Here is a 16,004-nt window from a genome sequence, read left to right as displayed (position 1 = left end):
CGGCCGTGTTAACGACAGCGTGAGCCCTGGCCTCCGAGTCGTCTCCAGCCACTGAACACCGTTGATCCGCTTCCCTTCTTTCTGGCCCTTCTTAATGGAAACTGCATTAATAGTGCAGAGGTCACTTCGGCAGCAGCGCGCTTCTGGAAAAATGATACGACAATGTGGGCTTTTCGGATGAGTTTGGGAGACAGATGCCGGGTCACGCGGGACGGCCGCTGCAGGGTTTGCGCGCTGTGACCGGAATTCTCAACAAAGTGCCCTGCGCCCGACAAAATGTGCTCCGCATTTCTATTGATGCCGCCTGGGTGGCCGGGGGTCACGGCTTTAAACTTCCGTGCCATATTTGAGAGATGTGGTGGGAGCTAGGCTCCATCTATACCTACCGGTCGTGGCCGCAAAGGGGTTATTTACCGCATTGCCTTTCAGCCAGGAAATAAACAAAAACATCGACTCTCCAGCACACACACACACACACACACACGGAACGACTTTAAAATGTCAATACTTTCACATATTGTTTTACTTATACGTATATAAAATCAACATTGACTTCATCAGTTTGAGAACAAAGCAATTTAGGATTCCAGCATGATCTAATGCGAGCCCGTCGTGTTCTCTGTGTGTGTGTGTGTGTGTGTGTGCACCAGGTGCCTGATGATGGGTGTGTTTCCCTGCGTTGGCCTACATCCATTCAATCCATTACCAGGAATGCTTGATACCGCTAGCTGCGTTTCCATAGTTACGGGTCTTGTGCAATCACCCGTAACCCTTGATGCAGCATTTCCCCCTGCTGTGCTGTGGTGGGGGTGTTTGGGGGCGGTGATCGGAGGGAGGGGGGTATGGTGACATAAGCCTCTCACCCCCCCCCCACCACAGTCTTAACCTGGAAACACTTTGAAGGATGTCATACGCTCCCCCAAACACGCACACATACACACTCACAGCCTCATCGCAGACTTTGTGCAGAGGCCCTGGAAACCATAAGAAGGAGGTAAAAACACATTTCACACCACTGACCTGCCACGGGTGCTCAGACCACTTCGTTGCACCGTGAGGTCACTTCCCACCAGTGGGCCTTCCTTTTTCGCTCCTGCTGACATCTCGAACAATGTGTTTTATGAATAAACTGCAGTGCGGTGTAACACAATGACGCCCCGGACGCAAATTCGGAGCGGAGGGGGAAGGCGGACCGTTGAGCATCAGATACTTAGATATCCTGGTAGATGGAAAGGCAACACGAGCAAACAGTTGGCATTTACAGAACACAGGTTGTGGGCTCAGATTTTCCACATGACTTATGGAGATCGCTACCAGTGTGCGTTAGTTCCATAAAATGAGGTCATTCAGCTTTTGGTGTCTCAAAGTACAATGGTAATGGGAGTAAATAAGTATTGCTCATGGAGAAGCCCTAATGCATGTGGCAAACTGAAAATAGGAGCAACACTGCCCCCTGGTGCGGCCTCCGAATGCACTCATGGTCAAAACTGCCATACTGATGTCCAGTGTGTTGGGTGGGGGAGGAAGAGCAGGTAACACTGGTGCCTTACAGCTCCTGGGGTGCGAGTTTGAATTCAGCTCCATCTATGTGGACTTTGTATGTTCTCCATGTGTCCAAACTGTTTCAGGTGAAGAGGTGACCCAGTTACCCTGTGTTTATGTGTAAATGAAGGAGTGTGTGTGGGCGAGATGGGCAGGTATCCCAGTCCAAGTGTACCTTGCTATGCACCTTATACCTCCAGGATAGGCTTCAGACCACTGGGACCCTGACACAGATAAGCAGTTAATAATAACAGGGTGGGTGACCTCAATGTATGGAGATCCCTGGCTTTTTTTTTTTTTTTTTTAAACATAAAACTGTTTAAATATGAAAAGAAAAAAAAAAACTATATATCACTTAAATGTGTAAGGGGAAAAAAAAAAAATCACAAAAATTAAAATGCAAAGTCATTTATTGAACAAAATTGTGAAAAAATGAAATTTAAAAAAAAAAAAAATCCACTCAGAACAGTGACAGGATGATTTCCTGTCATGTGAAAGAGCCAATGTAAACTCATCACCATCAGTTATATTTTCACCACTGTCTATGGGCACATACTGTGAAAGATTCATTGGCCTCAGTTCCTAACAAGTAAATTTTTCCCATCTCTACAAGTATCACAAGTTCACGATATCAGAATTTAAAAAAAAACCAGTCGAATCTATTGAAATGACAAGCAGCATCATTCATAGACTTTAGTTCAAGTTTAGATTAAGAATTGAATAGAAAGATGTAGCAAATATAACAGCACAGACCCCAAAAGCTTCCTGCTGAGTGATTATCATGTCCACAATTATGAAGCAGATGACCAATGTTCTACTTCTCATTTAGAAAATTAAAACCATTCTTTCAGGTCACTATCCACGTAACTCAGAATAAAATTAAACACATTTGTGGCACAGTTTTAAAATACTGAGCAGTGAATTGAATATTGAAAGTGAAATATTTAACTGTTTATCACTGACATTAAAAAGAAGTAGTTTTATAGAATGATTTATGATATGATCACAGAGACAAAATGCCTAAGCGTGAAGAGGAAGGAAAAATGAGGAAGATGAATTTCAAACATCCAGTGCTGACTTTGGAATGCGCCCAGTATGGCACAGCTACAGCAGAGACCATTCTGATCCCACCGATGAACTTCTTACACAGTAAAAAGCGCTTTCCAAGCTGCAAGCCAAAAAAAAAAAAAGAAAAAAAAAAATCTTCATATTAGGCATAATAAGTAAAAAATAACATGTTAAAAGTGGTACATTAGTAGAAGATCAACATCCTCCAATAGTAAGGGCTCCACTTGTTAACAGAGTACCTTCACAGCATAATTGTTTCCCTACAGATCAGGTTGGAATCACCAAAATAATAATAGTAAGGACATATATGGTTGTGTGTACTTCGTAAACAGTTGTCACAGTAAAGATTAACATTTTAAACATTAAGGAACAGCTCCAAGTAAAGCTCCGTAAAACAATTTCCAGAAAACTTTCAATTTGATACCAGCTGAAGAAGAGTTTCATACTGTGTATGAAAACTATACTCAAACTTCATAAACCTCAGACGGAAGCAGAAATTCAAGTTTCAAAGTTAAACACTTAAGAGAATGAATTTTTAGTATTAATACAGGTCAGGTGCCCCAAGCTTAGGGCCAAAGATTATGTGCTGTCAGTGGTTCAGATCCCTTCCAGTTGTTTCATCTACACTTGTCTGCATTTCGATGTACAAGGGACACCAATGGGTGGTACTTTGCTATGCCATCATTCAGCTGGGCACAGTAGTCACTCTCTGGCAATGCCACTCCCCTTGTGCCCATCAAACTGTGGCACTGAGGGAGACTTTGGGAGGCTTCCAAAAAAAAAAAAAAAAAAAAAACACTGCAGGGAAAAGCCAGGAATCATGACTGTAAGGTTACTAGTCTAAATCCAAGGGTCACTCTGATGTTGTACCTTTGAGCAAAGTGATGCACCTAAACTAATTCATTGAATTATAACAAAAAAGTGAAGTGACAAGCTACATAAGACAGTTTAGATTAGGCATTTGATATGGCAACTAAATAAAACAATGCAGGGGTCATTATGTGTCAGATCTTTTAGAACATATGACAAATCCATATGAAAACGGGTACAAGTTTCGATTACAGAGTACAGCCGTGCCTGGACGTTACCCCCATCTATTAAGACTAATATAATCACCAACACACATTTTCCTGGTTCAGTTCCTCATGGCTGCATCAGACAGGCTTTCCCCAGAGAGACTTCTCATGCTTCGTGGTGCTCATGTGGGTCAGGATGAGGCCTTGTCTTTGACCCTGTCGATGCCCTTGTGCTCTGGGATGTGTTTGTATATGCACCTCTCCTCCTTGCTGCAGGCGCCGTTCCTCCAGTAAAAACACTCGCCCGATTTTTGTCTGCGACAGACAAACGTGTCAACGTCAGCATGAACAGCAGTTGATCTTTACTCCAGCACACTCACTCACGGTTATAGACATTGGTTGGTTTCAGTAGTCCGATATTATCTTTCGGGCTGTTCTGTCAGTTGAAAGAAAAAAACTGTCAAACAGGAAATGTGACTTAGTAAAACTCTATGTGGTTTAGAATCTCACAGTTATGCACCTGGCAGCCACAGTGCTCTCGAACCAGCCTGTATCTTCACTTTCATTCAAATTAGTGCACCTGCAGTACAGCAAGACTGTACTCCCACTCACCCTCGAGCTGCTAAGCTAAACAGGACACACATCTGCACACCCCTGTCAGTTCCTTACGGTCCCCCAAAACATTCTGGTGTTGGTGGCGGCCTTCGCCAATGGCTGTCTCTTACCCGGAATCTGCGGCCGTCACAGCTGCCCTTGACGTGCCCAGGTGTGTATAAATCCTGTCGGGGTAGCGCACTGACAGCTTGGTGCCTTGTAATTGCGTAGCCTGTGGAGCAGATGGCAAAACAATACGCAAATTACATCTGCATAATCTCCCTAACTCCTGCTTTTTTAAGTAATTCATATTTCTTTAAAAAACATTTGTTTCTGGGATGCACTCGTCCTGCAGGTTTCTGGGAGCACAACTCCAATACACTCACATGGAGCTCCTTTATAGCCTTCTCACAGTACTGCTTCTTTGTGTAGTTGACGAAAGCACAGCGTCTGGAAGAGAGCAGCTTAATGCTGTGGATCTCGCCGGCACTACAAGGGGGAAAAAAGAAATATATATTGTAACAACCCAAGGAGTGTAACGTTCAAGCGAGAAATGAGGTTCATTGTAAATAAGCTGTAAATAAGTTGTAAAAAAAGTGGGAATACTGGAGGGAAATGTAAAATAGTTGTCCAACCACTAACAGGGATTATAAGGGGGTGAGTGCCTGTTGGACAGTGTGAGAAATTAAAGAAAGCTTGAAAAAGCTAAACAGGCTGGAAAGGCTGGCTTGAGGTGTAGGTCCTTCAGGAAGAGAGGTCCTCAGATCGAGAGAATTATTTCCTTGTGTTCGTGCATCCCTGTCTTTGCACCATCTGAACCCAGAGCGTAGCACGCTACACTATATTTATATATACACATATGTATGTAAATGTATGTGTGTTGGAAAACGAAGAAAGCTGTAGCCCTTTCAGGTCACTTCAAACATTAACATATAAACAACAAATTGAAAATCAGCTGTTTTCCCATTCTAATAATGCAATTTTAGAGTGTCTGGTGCTGTTCAAGCTTTCATGACTTCAGGACAGGACGCTTCAAAAAATTTAAGCAGAAGGGATGAGTCTTTTTTGATATCATCATTAGGATGTTCTGAATTGTTTTGTAAAGCTGACAACACAGTGAGATCAGAGAAACATCCACTGCAATCATGGAGCAACTCCATCTGGACAAACAGAAAACCTAGACCATGTTTCATATTTTAAATCAACAACGCTGTTTAGACATGTGACACTGTGGTTACTTACAAACTGAAAACGTCTTGGATCATTTTCTCTGAGATCGAGGGGATAAGGTTCCCAACCCAGATGGGGAAAAGCTCACTGTGAGGTGAACACAAAGGGAGACATTTCCAACAGTTAGTGTCACAATAACACAACAACACTATTGACTAGAGCTGCCCTTGTTTACCAATCTCTGATGGACCACCTGAAAGGAACTCACACTTGCTTCGGAGCTTTGGATGGGGTGCTCTTCACCACACTGCTGGCTTTGGGCGCCTTCTTCCCCAGGACCACCCACTCCTCTTCAACAGGCTTGGAGGTGTTCACAAAAGTCGTATCTGTCAAGAGCAAACAGTTGCCCAGTGAGCAGCTTTGTTCTCAGACATCATTGTAGAGAGATTTACTGCAGACTGACTACTTCATTCATTTTGTTCTCAAATAAAAATAAATGACTGATTTTATCACATGGTTTATTGTCTATCCATCCAACTGCTCATTCAGTGCAGGACTGTGGTGGTCCAGAGCCTTGAAACATACGGTAGGGTGGGGGCCAAGGCACAGCCTGCAGGGAACATCAGTCCAACACAGGGCAAATTGCACACACCCATGCACTCACACACAAGAGGCAACTTATAGTTACAAATTTACACAAAATACATTTTTGGACTGCAGGAAGAAACCAGAGTCATGTGGAGGACATGCAGATTCTTCACACTGAGCTGGATTCGAACCACAACCCAGGAGCTATGAGGCACCAGTGCTACACACTGTACTACCATCCCACACATGGGAGGAACTTCTTTAAAATTATGGATACAAAGGAACTGCCCTTCACTTTCACCAGCCTGCTTGTACTGCTTGGCATAAATGAACCAGACAAAGAAAAGGCCACACAGCAGCCTGAAGGCTTGTATCAAAAAAAAAAAAAAAGAAAAGAAAAATGCTAAAATGAGAATTTGAACACCTACCCTGGATGCTGGAAAGCACCTCTAGAGCTTTCTCCACATTGCCATGGATTATTAAGGCATTTGTGCTCTGCTCTCGAGAGAAGCCCATCTCCTGCAAGACAACATGAGGCTCTCAACTGTCTGATAAGGGCGGTACAGAGCAATAAACATCTGTTGCTTCCAACCCCGTATCCATGGAAACAAAAAGCATCGCATCGGCTCACGATACCAGCTACAAGGGATGTAGAGCAAACCTAACAATATGTTGTCACAGACCACCTTTGTTCTCATACCTTTAGCAAAACACCTGTGTACAGAATAGAGAAAAATAACCTTACTGTACCATGAGCTGCATAATCTGAACGGTCATCAGTTCTTGGGCAGCATCATTAGAGCTGGTGTCAAGATGCAGCACTTCCTTGAAAGCCATCGCAGCCTCACTGTACCGCTGCAAGTGACAAAGCAGACAAGTGAGGTGAGGCAGCACACCCACCCACCTCTAAAAACCCCCCATTCACATTGACAGCTGCCAACCATTTGAATGGAGAATTAAATAAAGACCTTTTTTTTTTTTTTTAAAAAAAAATAGGTGATGCTACAATACCAGCGATGCATTCTAGGCTTGCCGTGGCCATGAGCAGAGAGAATACCTTGAGTCCAGCCAGGGCCTTGCCCTTCCGGTACAGGCCTTTGATCCAGTTGGGACACATGGTAAGAGAAAGCTCAGCATCAGCCAGGGACTTCTCATACTCTTGCATCTTCTCATAGCAGAAGGAGCGATTGCCAAACAGGCTGGGATGCAGATGAGAAGGTAAGAAGAGGCAGAGGTATCAGAACAGAACTCAAGGAGGATGCCGGAGGCCAATGTAGACATCTAAACAAAGAAACGGTCATCGGGCAACGATGCGACTCTTACAATAAAACCAACCAGACCTGATCTTCACCAGGCATTCTGGAGGAAGTTTAACCTCTGCCCCAGTATAAATGATTCATTATTCTGTGTCTTATCTTCAGTCATCCCATGTCTAACCATCTTATCGCAGCTCCACTACACTATAGAAATTCACAAAATTTGCCCAGATTAATTTTTTACCTTAAAGTATAAAAGCTGGGAGAGAAACACTAAAACAAATAATTCTTTTAACCTTTTCTACAACCTTACCGATGTTCTTTAGGGTTATACTTGATTGCATCCGTGAAATACATAACAGCTGTAGAATACTCTCCAATGCTAGCCAGTTTATTTCCAATAACTGAGAAAGGAAAAAAAAAAAAAAAAAAAAAAAAAAAATTTTGTCAGTTCAAAATCACCCACCCATGTAATACCTAAGGATTATGCCACGTTTAGAGGAATTATCCAGGAATTACCTTACATTAATAACCTTTTTCTAACAGTATTTATAATTCTAAGGCTTGGGGGGAAAATCTTGGCAAACAAGATGACCAATAAAGTAATATGTCTGGTGTTGGATAAAGTTAACATCTGTCATTCTAATTGCTGCAGATACTCACCAGCCAGCTCTATGCTCTTGGTAACTACATCCCCCGTGCTGGACTCTGCACCGTTCTGTGGAAAGATTAGTTAAGGTGTTCAGTTCACAGTCCACTGCTGTCAGACCTCTGTTCATGAAAGTCATCACCCTGAACGACTGGGCCTTCTAGGATTCATCATCATTAAGACACAGACTAATATCGAAATAATTATTTGACTTCAGCGTGAAGATGTTACGAGTGAGACAAAAGGCAACCTGATGGAGACGTGCAGCGAAGGAACTATGCTCCAACTGGTGCGAAGAGGATTAAAGAAGAAAGACGACGACAAGGCAACCTGGACTGAGGCTTTTAAAGACAGAGTGTTCTATTCAGAACACTGGTTTACTCGTGTTTTTACTGCCTGGCACATAACAGGTACAAATCCTAGTATGCATGTATCCACGTGAGACACAGCAAAAAAAGGCGTATATATTTCTAGGATTTGTAGGAAGAAGTCCAAGCACCACCCCCAAACCTGTGGCATCACTTAAAGTCACATAATAAGGTGCCTTAGGACTGAACACTGTGCTATGCACAGTATGGAAGATACACTTAAAAACATATGTCCTCTACAGTGGACAAAAATCAATAGCAGGATATCAGGAAGATACATATACAGAAGCAAACTGTGGGTATGTACTGAACACAAAATGTAGTTGTGTGGCAATAAAGAATTATTTGGAGAGAAAAAAAAAAAAAAAAAAAAAAACATTACCAGCTGACCTTGTCTGTGGTAGGTGGCCTTATGAATCAAAATGAACCAATCCAGTTTCTCAATACCAATCCACTTTCTATTAATTTTTTTCCTCACCTGCTGCAGACTATTCTGCTGCTTTGCAGGATTTTTCTTCTTCACAGGTTTGGGTTTTGTCTCTTGCTTACGCTTGGCAATAGCAGCAGCTTTAGATACAAAGCAGCTGGCCATGTCCAGCTCCTGTTAGAGAAAGGTCAGAGTTAGCAGGTTAACTTCTATAAGAGCTTCAGCTAAAAAGGCTCTAGAGCATCAATTCCATGTATGAGATGTGGATGCTGACATTGTTTGTACCAGTGAGTAAAAGAATCACAACAAAAAGTTCTTGCATCGTGTCGATTCAGAAAATAGTTTACACGACTCCTATCAATTTTTAACAGCAACATTTTTTTTTTCCCCCCGGTCACTCTCTGCTACACTGAAATAGTTGTCTGGATAACAGGTCACCTTACCCGCTATTGCAGGTCTTCAACAAGAAAATTTTAAAATTTCAAAACACCTCCAACACATGCCTTCTAGCAATAGAAGCACTCTGCACAGGCCCACTGTAACACACTAGAACACCCAGGAGGAGGGAGAGGCCACTGATACTGGGGACTCCCAGAGGTTTATTTTTTTCCTAACACCTTGATGATGATGATGATCACCATCATCATCATCACCACCACCACCTCATTTGGCCCCGCCTGGGGCATAGGTTGCTGATGAGAACTCTCTGGGCATCCTGGTCCTGAGGACCCAATACCTTCAACTTGGAGTTTTTTTCCCCCCTTTATTCAGGTGATTTATGTATGATTTATTTCACATCAGTACATTAGCAAACTACCTTCTGAGTAGGTGAAAGTGTAGTGGTTAGTGCTGCTACCTTTGGACCCGAAGTTTGCAGGTTTGAATCCCACCTCCAGCTCTAGTATCTTTGAGCAAGGTACCACACCATGAATTGAGACAGTAAAATTGCTCAGCTGTATGTATGGGTAAATAGTTGTCAGCAGCTCAACACTGTACACTGCTTTGGAGAAAAGTGTCAGCTAAATTAATAAACGTAAATGTCTTTGCTCTTTGCTTTCTTTTCATTGTTGCCAATACCAATTATATCTGCTGTACTAATCAGCACTTTGCTTGACTTAACTGAGAAAGTGGTTTACATGCATACATACACATACATGTATATATAAAAACAAAATTAACTAATCATCAATGGGACTCAATCAGGAAGTGCACTGAGAGGGCCCTTACCTCTGGTTCACTAACTATGCTTTCCTCCTCGCTCTCCTCCTCAGGTTCAGAGACATCCTTATCCTGATGAGAGGCACCGTTGCTCTTTGGGGGGGGAGACCTGCTATCAGGAGGCTCCCTGCAGCCCTCTTCATTCGATTGGCCAGCTTTAACATTTACTTTACTTGAAGATGTATTGGGTTTTGTAGATTTAGTTAGTTCTGGTTCTGAGCATTCCTAAAGGAATGAGTGAAATCATCAAATTGTTCCTTTGCAAAGAAGCATAAATAAAACATTTTATTATAATTTGATGTTACATTGCCATATGGCACCTTCATGTTTTTCCAAAGCTTTCAAATCACAAATGTCAAATATGAGAGTGTGACTGCAACAAAGGACACGCTTACTGGCATATCTGTAACGTCATATTTATTCTTCATCTTTTCCAGGCGTTTTCTTTCTTTCTGTCTCTGTACGGGACGGGGGGGAAAAAAAAAAAAAAAAAGTCATTTGAATAAACGCCCATTCGAACTACAAGAACATTTAACACCCCTATTTGGACTTCTGAGACATTTCCCGAACACTAAGCACGGCAACACATATGCATTTAAATTAATTTAGCAGCTTTGCTCTAAAGGACCTTACACTGATTATTATGTAGCATTAAGCTAAAATCTTTATCCTACATGACTTACAATGCTAGATACAATATAGTAAACAACCTACATCAATCAACCTCCAATGCAGCAGAGTAATATCACACAGGCATACACATGAGCACGCTTCCAGCAATTCAGAGTGACCAGTTCACCTGACACACACCTTTAGAAGGAATCCACGCAAGGTGAACATGCAAACTGAACTCATACTGAATGGTACAACCTAGGTGCTCTTAGGTTGCGTTACAACTAATGTTAACTACTGAAGTAACTACGCCTATTTTAATGGGATTTGGTGACATCTTTGTATAAGCAGGTGTCACTTTGAGGGGGTCGGGAACACAAAAACTTTTACCATTGAAACTAATGGCAACTGCACCTTTGAGTTATGAGAATTTACCTTATGGAGAGTTTATCAGAAGGAACGACTATTGAAACTCAGTGCAGGAGAAATCAGTACTATTTAAAAAAAAAAAAAAAAAAACTTAAATCATCCACTTGTATTTCCATCCTAGTGATTACCCAGTGTGCAAATGTGCCATTAGAAGACATCTTAAAGGGTAACAAATTGTCATTTTCAATTAATCACAGTACAGAAGCAATTACCATATTCTACTCACTAGTTTCTTAAGTCGTTTCTTTTCAGCCTTTTCTTTAAGCTTCTCCTCTTGTTCTATTAACTCTTTGGCATTTCTGTCAGCTTCCTGAAAAAGAGCAAATTTAGCTGCTTTCCTGCATTGCCTTCTCATACTGCATCACCAAAAGCAATACAAACATGAACCTGGTTACATATGATTCATCTTCAGAATATTGCTCAGGCAGGTTATTAGGGGAACATAGCTGTCAAGGCATACTGCATGAACACATGCACACACTTCCATTCAACATAACTCACTAAACCTAAGTATGGATTTTTATTATAATTAATTCAATTAGCTGATGTTACGTACCAAACTGACCTACAGCGTTATGCTCCAAGAATTATTTACCCATTTATACAGAAAAGTTTTACTCTGAAGGCTAAGAACCTTCACTTAAAGCTAAGTACTATGATCAAGGGTACTACAGGAGGATTCAAACTTGGGTCTTTCACGACAGCTACACTACTTGCTTTCCAAGTATGTATTTAAAGAAGGTGGAAATTCAAGACTGGTGCTGCTTTCAAACATATGGAGTATTATCTGAATAACAAAACCAGGGGATGAAAGCATTACCTCAAGAACGGCAATGTTACAGGGCAGACTCTCACCTCCTTCAGTCGTGGTCTACCAGACACCCCAGGAAACGGCAACTGCTTTGGCTCTAAGAAGTTTCTGGAGAATCCACAATATGGTTTTCTACTACTATGGTCATCTTCATCACTGTCATCATCTGTATAATTACTATCATCATAATATGAATGTGAAAAATCCAGACCTGAAAAAAGGAGCAATCAGTTTCGTTAACTTAAAACATTTTTGGGACAACACTGAAGGAAAAAAAAACTAATAAAACTAAAACTCGAGATAGCAGTGCAGACGTCAAAGTTTTGTTTCACAAGTATCACCAGCAACATTTCGACTGACATATGGAGTTTTGGTGGACTTTCAACAACATGTAATCCTGCACCTGAATATGTCAATATGTCAATGTTTGACTTACATTTATTAGAGGTTTTGTGCATTAGGAAAGGACCAAGATACCCTGCTATGCAGAAAAAGCACCCTTAAGGACAAAGTCAATATTAGTCATCCAGTTAAGGGTAGAAATAAGCCATTCTTACCAAATAAAGCATTCTGGAGAGGATCCACTGGTAAATACATTGATTCCTGTGGAGGAAAAGAGCAGAAGCAGGAAAAAATTAAAAGCTTCTTTTACCAAATGTAGTAAACTGGTGACAAATTTCAGAGGTCAATCAAAAACCCAGTTTGAAAAGGTAACATTCCACTGTCACAGTGGCCCAAAAACTATTTGTTTCAACAGAAAGCAAAAGAGAGTGGAAAGTGATGCTTCAAGTTTCAAAATAAATCAGAAGGAAAGACAAGCTACTCTTCCAATGCCTAAATAAATAAATTTCCAAAAGTAATTACAATGAAATACTTACAAAGAGATGTCGCATGTGGTACACATCTAAAGGATCATGTACACCTGGGAGAGAAGACGAGGCCATTTGTGTCACACTCAGAAAATCTGTATGTAACGTCTGAAAGCTTCACCAGCAGTGACTCACCTTGTCTACAAACAGAAGCACCAGGAAAACAAAAGTGAAACTTGTTTCCTTAAGTTTCATAAGCTAGTGTATATATGCTTATGTATATAAACAGCTGGTAGCACAGTGGCCAGAGCTACTGCCAAATGGTTACAGGTTCAACTCCCAACTCTGACTGTAGTACCCCTGAACAAGGTACTTACCCTAAATTGCTCCAGTAAAATTCCCCAGCTGTATAAATAAGTAAATCATTATAAATACCCTGACATAACCTTAAGTCATTTTGGAGAAAAGCATCAGCTAAATTAATAAATGTAAATGTATATACATATACACTGACACACACGTATATAAAGATAAAGAGAGATACGAAAATAACCGCATATGCCAAAATATTGTTATACTTTGCATAAAAATCTGGGTGTTTCTGTGATGAATACTTCCTGCACATACACGATTAAAAGGCAGCTGAACAAATATTCAGTTAGCTGCTACGTGTATGACGCTGACATTTTTGCATACACCCAAAGGCGGATGTCAAATACCAGCCAATAATCTTTGACTACATGAACTGCTGTCCCAGAGAAAACACACTATCAAAAGCACAACTACCATTTAAAACAAATTGCTTCTGATCAAATGTTATAAGCACAAGTAAAACACAAAGCTGTTTACACACTTTAACAAGCACAGCTTCTCCTAGAACTTGGTCCAACAATATAAAAATGGATCTCATCTCCAGCTAGTACCCAAGGGCAAGGTGCCTACCCTAAACTGCTGCAGTTAAATTACCCAGCTGCACAAATGCATAAATAATTGTAGGCAGATTAACACCAAGTCACTTTGCAGTAAGTAAAGATGTTACTAGCTAACTGTACTGCTTGACTGTATGAAACTGTGTGTGGGCTGGGTTCTGAGAATGTTGGTCCTTCACTGGAAAAGACATGTTGAAACTGTTGTCAGAATGACTCATCTGATTCACCACCAGAACCATATTGTGCCAATTAGTACTCCTCCAAGAGCCTCATAAAGGGGACACGGTGGAACAAGAAGTAAAAGATGGTGCCCCCCACAAGTTGCTTGGAGGGTGTGGCATTCATGTCCTGCTCAGGGTGTGCAGAGTTTGGATGTTTGTATTTGCATCCCCCCAACCACGCACAGATCAAGTCACTAGAAAACCACTTCCATTCCGTCCCTGCCTTACAAACCACCTGAACGGTCGCTATGAGTCAGGGTTGACTCAATAGCATTTCCATTATCATCATCAAGACCATCAAAAAGGCCCATAAGCCTTTTCACCCTGTCAATTGTTTCTCATGTGTGCCTGGGTGACTTAGACGGTTAACTCAGCCCAACCTGCACACGCTAAGGTAAGAGGGACCTGATACATTGTGGTTTTTTCTGCAAACAGAAAAAATTTGTCGGGGGTGAGGGGGGAAAAAACATTTATCGAATTTGAATTGAAACGAAATGTGAGAAACAGATACACAGACCTGAACCTCAAGTTAAAAAGGTTAGGTAAGCCAACTTCCGGGGAGCCACGCACGTGATAAACGACAAACCACGCCCATACGTGACGTCATCGCACTGTGATATTGGATTTTCGTATACGTCTTCCACCTTTTATTACGTAACTTTTCTGCTATTAATTATAATATTATTGTCTCTCCATTTAACAATATGTTCATAACCTATTGACAAGGCTTACGAGAAAAGACAGAAGCCCACCAAGCTGTCCGCTTTAACTTTACAATACATGAACTATCTTTGAACGAAAACAAAACTTTTGAAATACTTTCGATTCGTTAACTTCATAAAAAGTTTTAAAGAATACAACTTAATGGGATATAATTATTTTAACAAAACAGAATACGTTCGTCACAAAGATAAGAGCATGATTCTTACCAAATTCATTATTTCTTCTGTCCGCCATCTTAAAACAAAATACTATATATTTATATGTGTACTCTTTAAAATACAATTTAAAAGTAACAAAGGAGCGCTAACTCCGTAACACAATCATTAGATTTAATATATAAACCAACGCACATTACTGCGACATAGCGTCTACCACTGCTACTTCCGCTTCCAGTCCTCCAACTACGCATGTGTACAACACTCACATTGTGTAAAAGATAGAAATGGCCACACACTTCAAGAGGTGCTTCCGGAACGAGTTGTTCAACTCCGCATGCGTGAAACAAATGCAGCCGCGCGACATTTACAAAATCACTGGAAAAGTCTTCGAGAGTTGTGTTTTACATTTATATTTACATTTACATTTCTTCATTTTGCAGGCGCTTTTGTCCAAAGTGACGTACATCTCAGCAAAAGTACAATCTATGGATTATGTTTTTATGTTTTATTTTGACATCTTGTCACATTGTGATGAATAAGTTTTTATTGTGTCTGTTTTTTCCTATTTGTATTCCCGATTATGTAGGGGTTTTTTTTGTTCTAGGGGGTGCGGTGGCGCCGCAGGCTTGGCCGGGTCTCGCTGGGGTTGGAGTCATGCTAGGGTGCCTTGCAGTGGACTGGCATCCCGTCCTGGGTGTGTCTCCTCCCCCTCCAGTCCTGCGCCCTATGTTGCCGGGTTAGGCTCCGGCTCACCGCAACCTCGCTTGGGACAAGCTGTTTCAGACAGTGTGTGTGTGTGTGTGTTTTTGTTCTATACATGATTTTCATTTTTATAATTGTTACCACTGGGACCACTGTGGACTTCACCTTCCACATCCGTTTCAATTCTTCCTTTAGCCCATGGAACTTCTCGATCTTCTCATGCTCCTTCTTTCTGATATTGCTGTCACTTGGGATTGCTACATCTATCACAATTGCCCTCTTCTCCTCCTTGTCAACCGCCACTATGTCCGGTTGGTTTGTCGGTTTGCAACTTGAAGTCCCACAGGACCTTATCTCTGCTGTTTTCAACCACCTTTGGTGATGTCTCCCATTTGGACTTGGGGACTTCCAGTCCGTATTCTGCACAGATGTTCCTGTACACTATCCCAGCCACTTGGTTATCCCTCTCAATGTGCATTGTCCCAGCCTGCATTTTACACCCTGATACTATGTGCCGGACTGTTTCAGGGGCGTCTTTGCACAGCCCGCACCTTGGGTCCTGTCGTATATGTATTAGTGAATTTTGAAAGGCAAAGTTTTACCTATGATCCTTAGGTTAACATATGTTCCTCTATCTTTACATCTTGGGAACCAAATCTATAGTTCAGTATTCCCAGGAATCTGGAATGTTATACCCTATGTTTACATTTTCAA

At 41.4% G+C, this 16,004-nt stretch overlaps 1 protein-coding gene across 1 annotated transcript; it reads right to left on the bottom strand.

Annotated features, from left to right (window-relative positions):
• Positions 1–2,007: 2,007 nt before the first annotated feature.
• Positions 2,008–14,849, bottom strand: LOC108930876 (tetratricopeptide repeat protein 31-like). Its single transcript, XM_018746355.2, has 18 exons — positions 14,637–14,849; positions 12,627–12,670; positions 12,306–12,351; positions 11,793–11,959; positions 11,164–11,247; positions 10,292–10,354; positions 9,906–10,121; positions 8,730–8,852; positions 7,898–7,952; positions 7,548–7,638; positions 7,036–7,177; positions 6,729–6,833; positions 6,407–6,497; positions 5,659–5,776; positions 5,463–5,537; positions 4,607–4,709; positions 4,352–4,452; positions 2,008–3,941 (listed from the first exon to the last, which is right to left on the bottom strand). Exons 1-18 carry the CDS (start codon positions 14,662–14,664, stop codon positions 3,818–3,820), a joined length of 1,776 nt encoding a protein of 591 aa, XP_018601871.1. The 5' UTR covers positions 14,665–14,849; the 3' UTR covers positions 2,008–3,817.
• Between the last annotated feature and the right edge of the window lie 1,155 nt (positions 14,850–16,004).

This window comes from Scleropages formosus, chromosome 5 (assembly GCF_900964775.1).
Source record: "Scleropages formosus chromosome 5, fSclFor1.1, whole genome shotgun sequence".
NCBI lineage: Eukaryota > Metazoa > Chordata > Actinopteri > Osteoglossiformes > Osteoglossidae > Scleropages > Scleropages formosus.
Note: the sequence above shows the minus strand (reverse complement) of the source record. Positions and strands in the feature narration are given on the sequence as shown.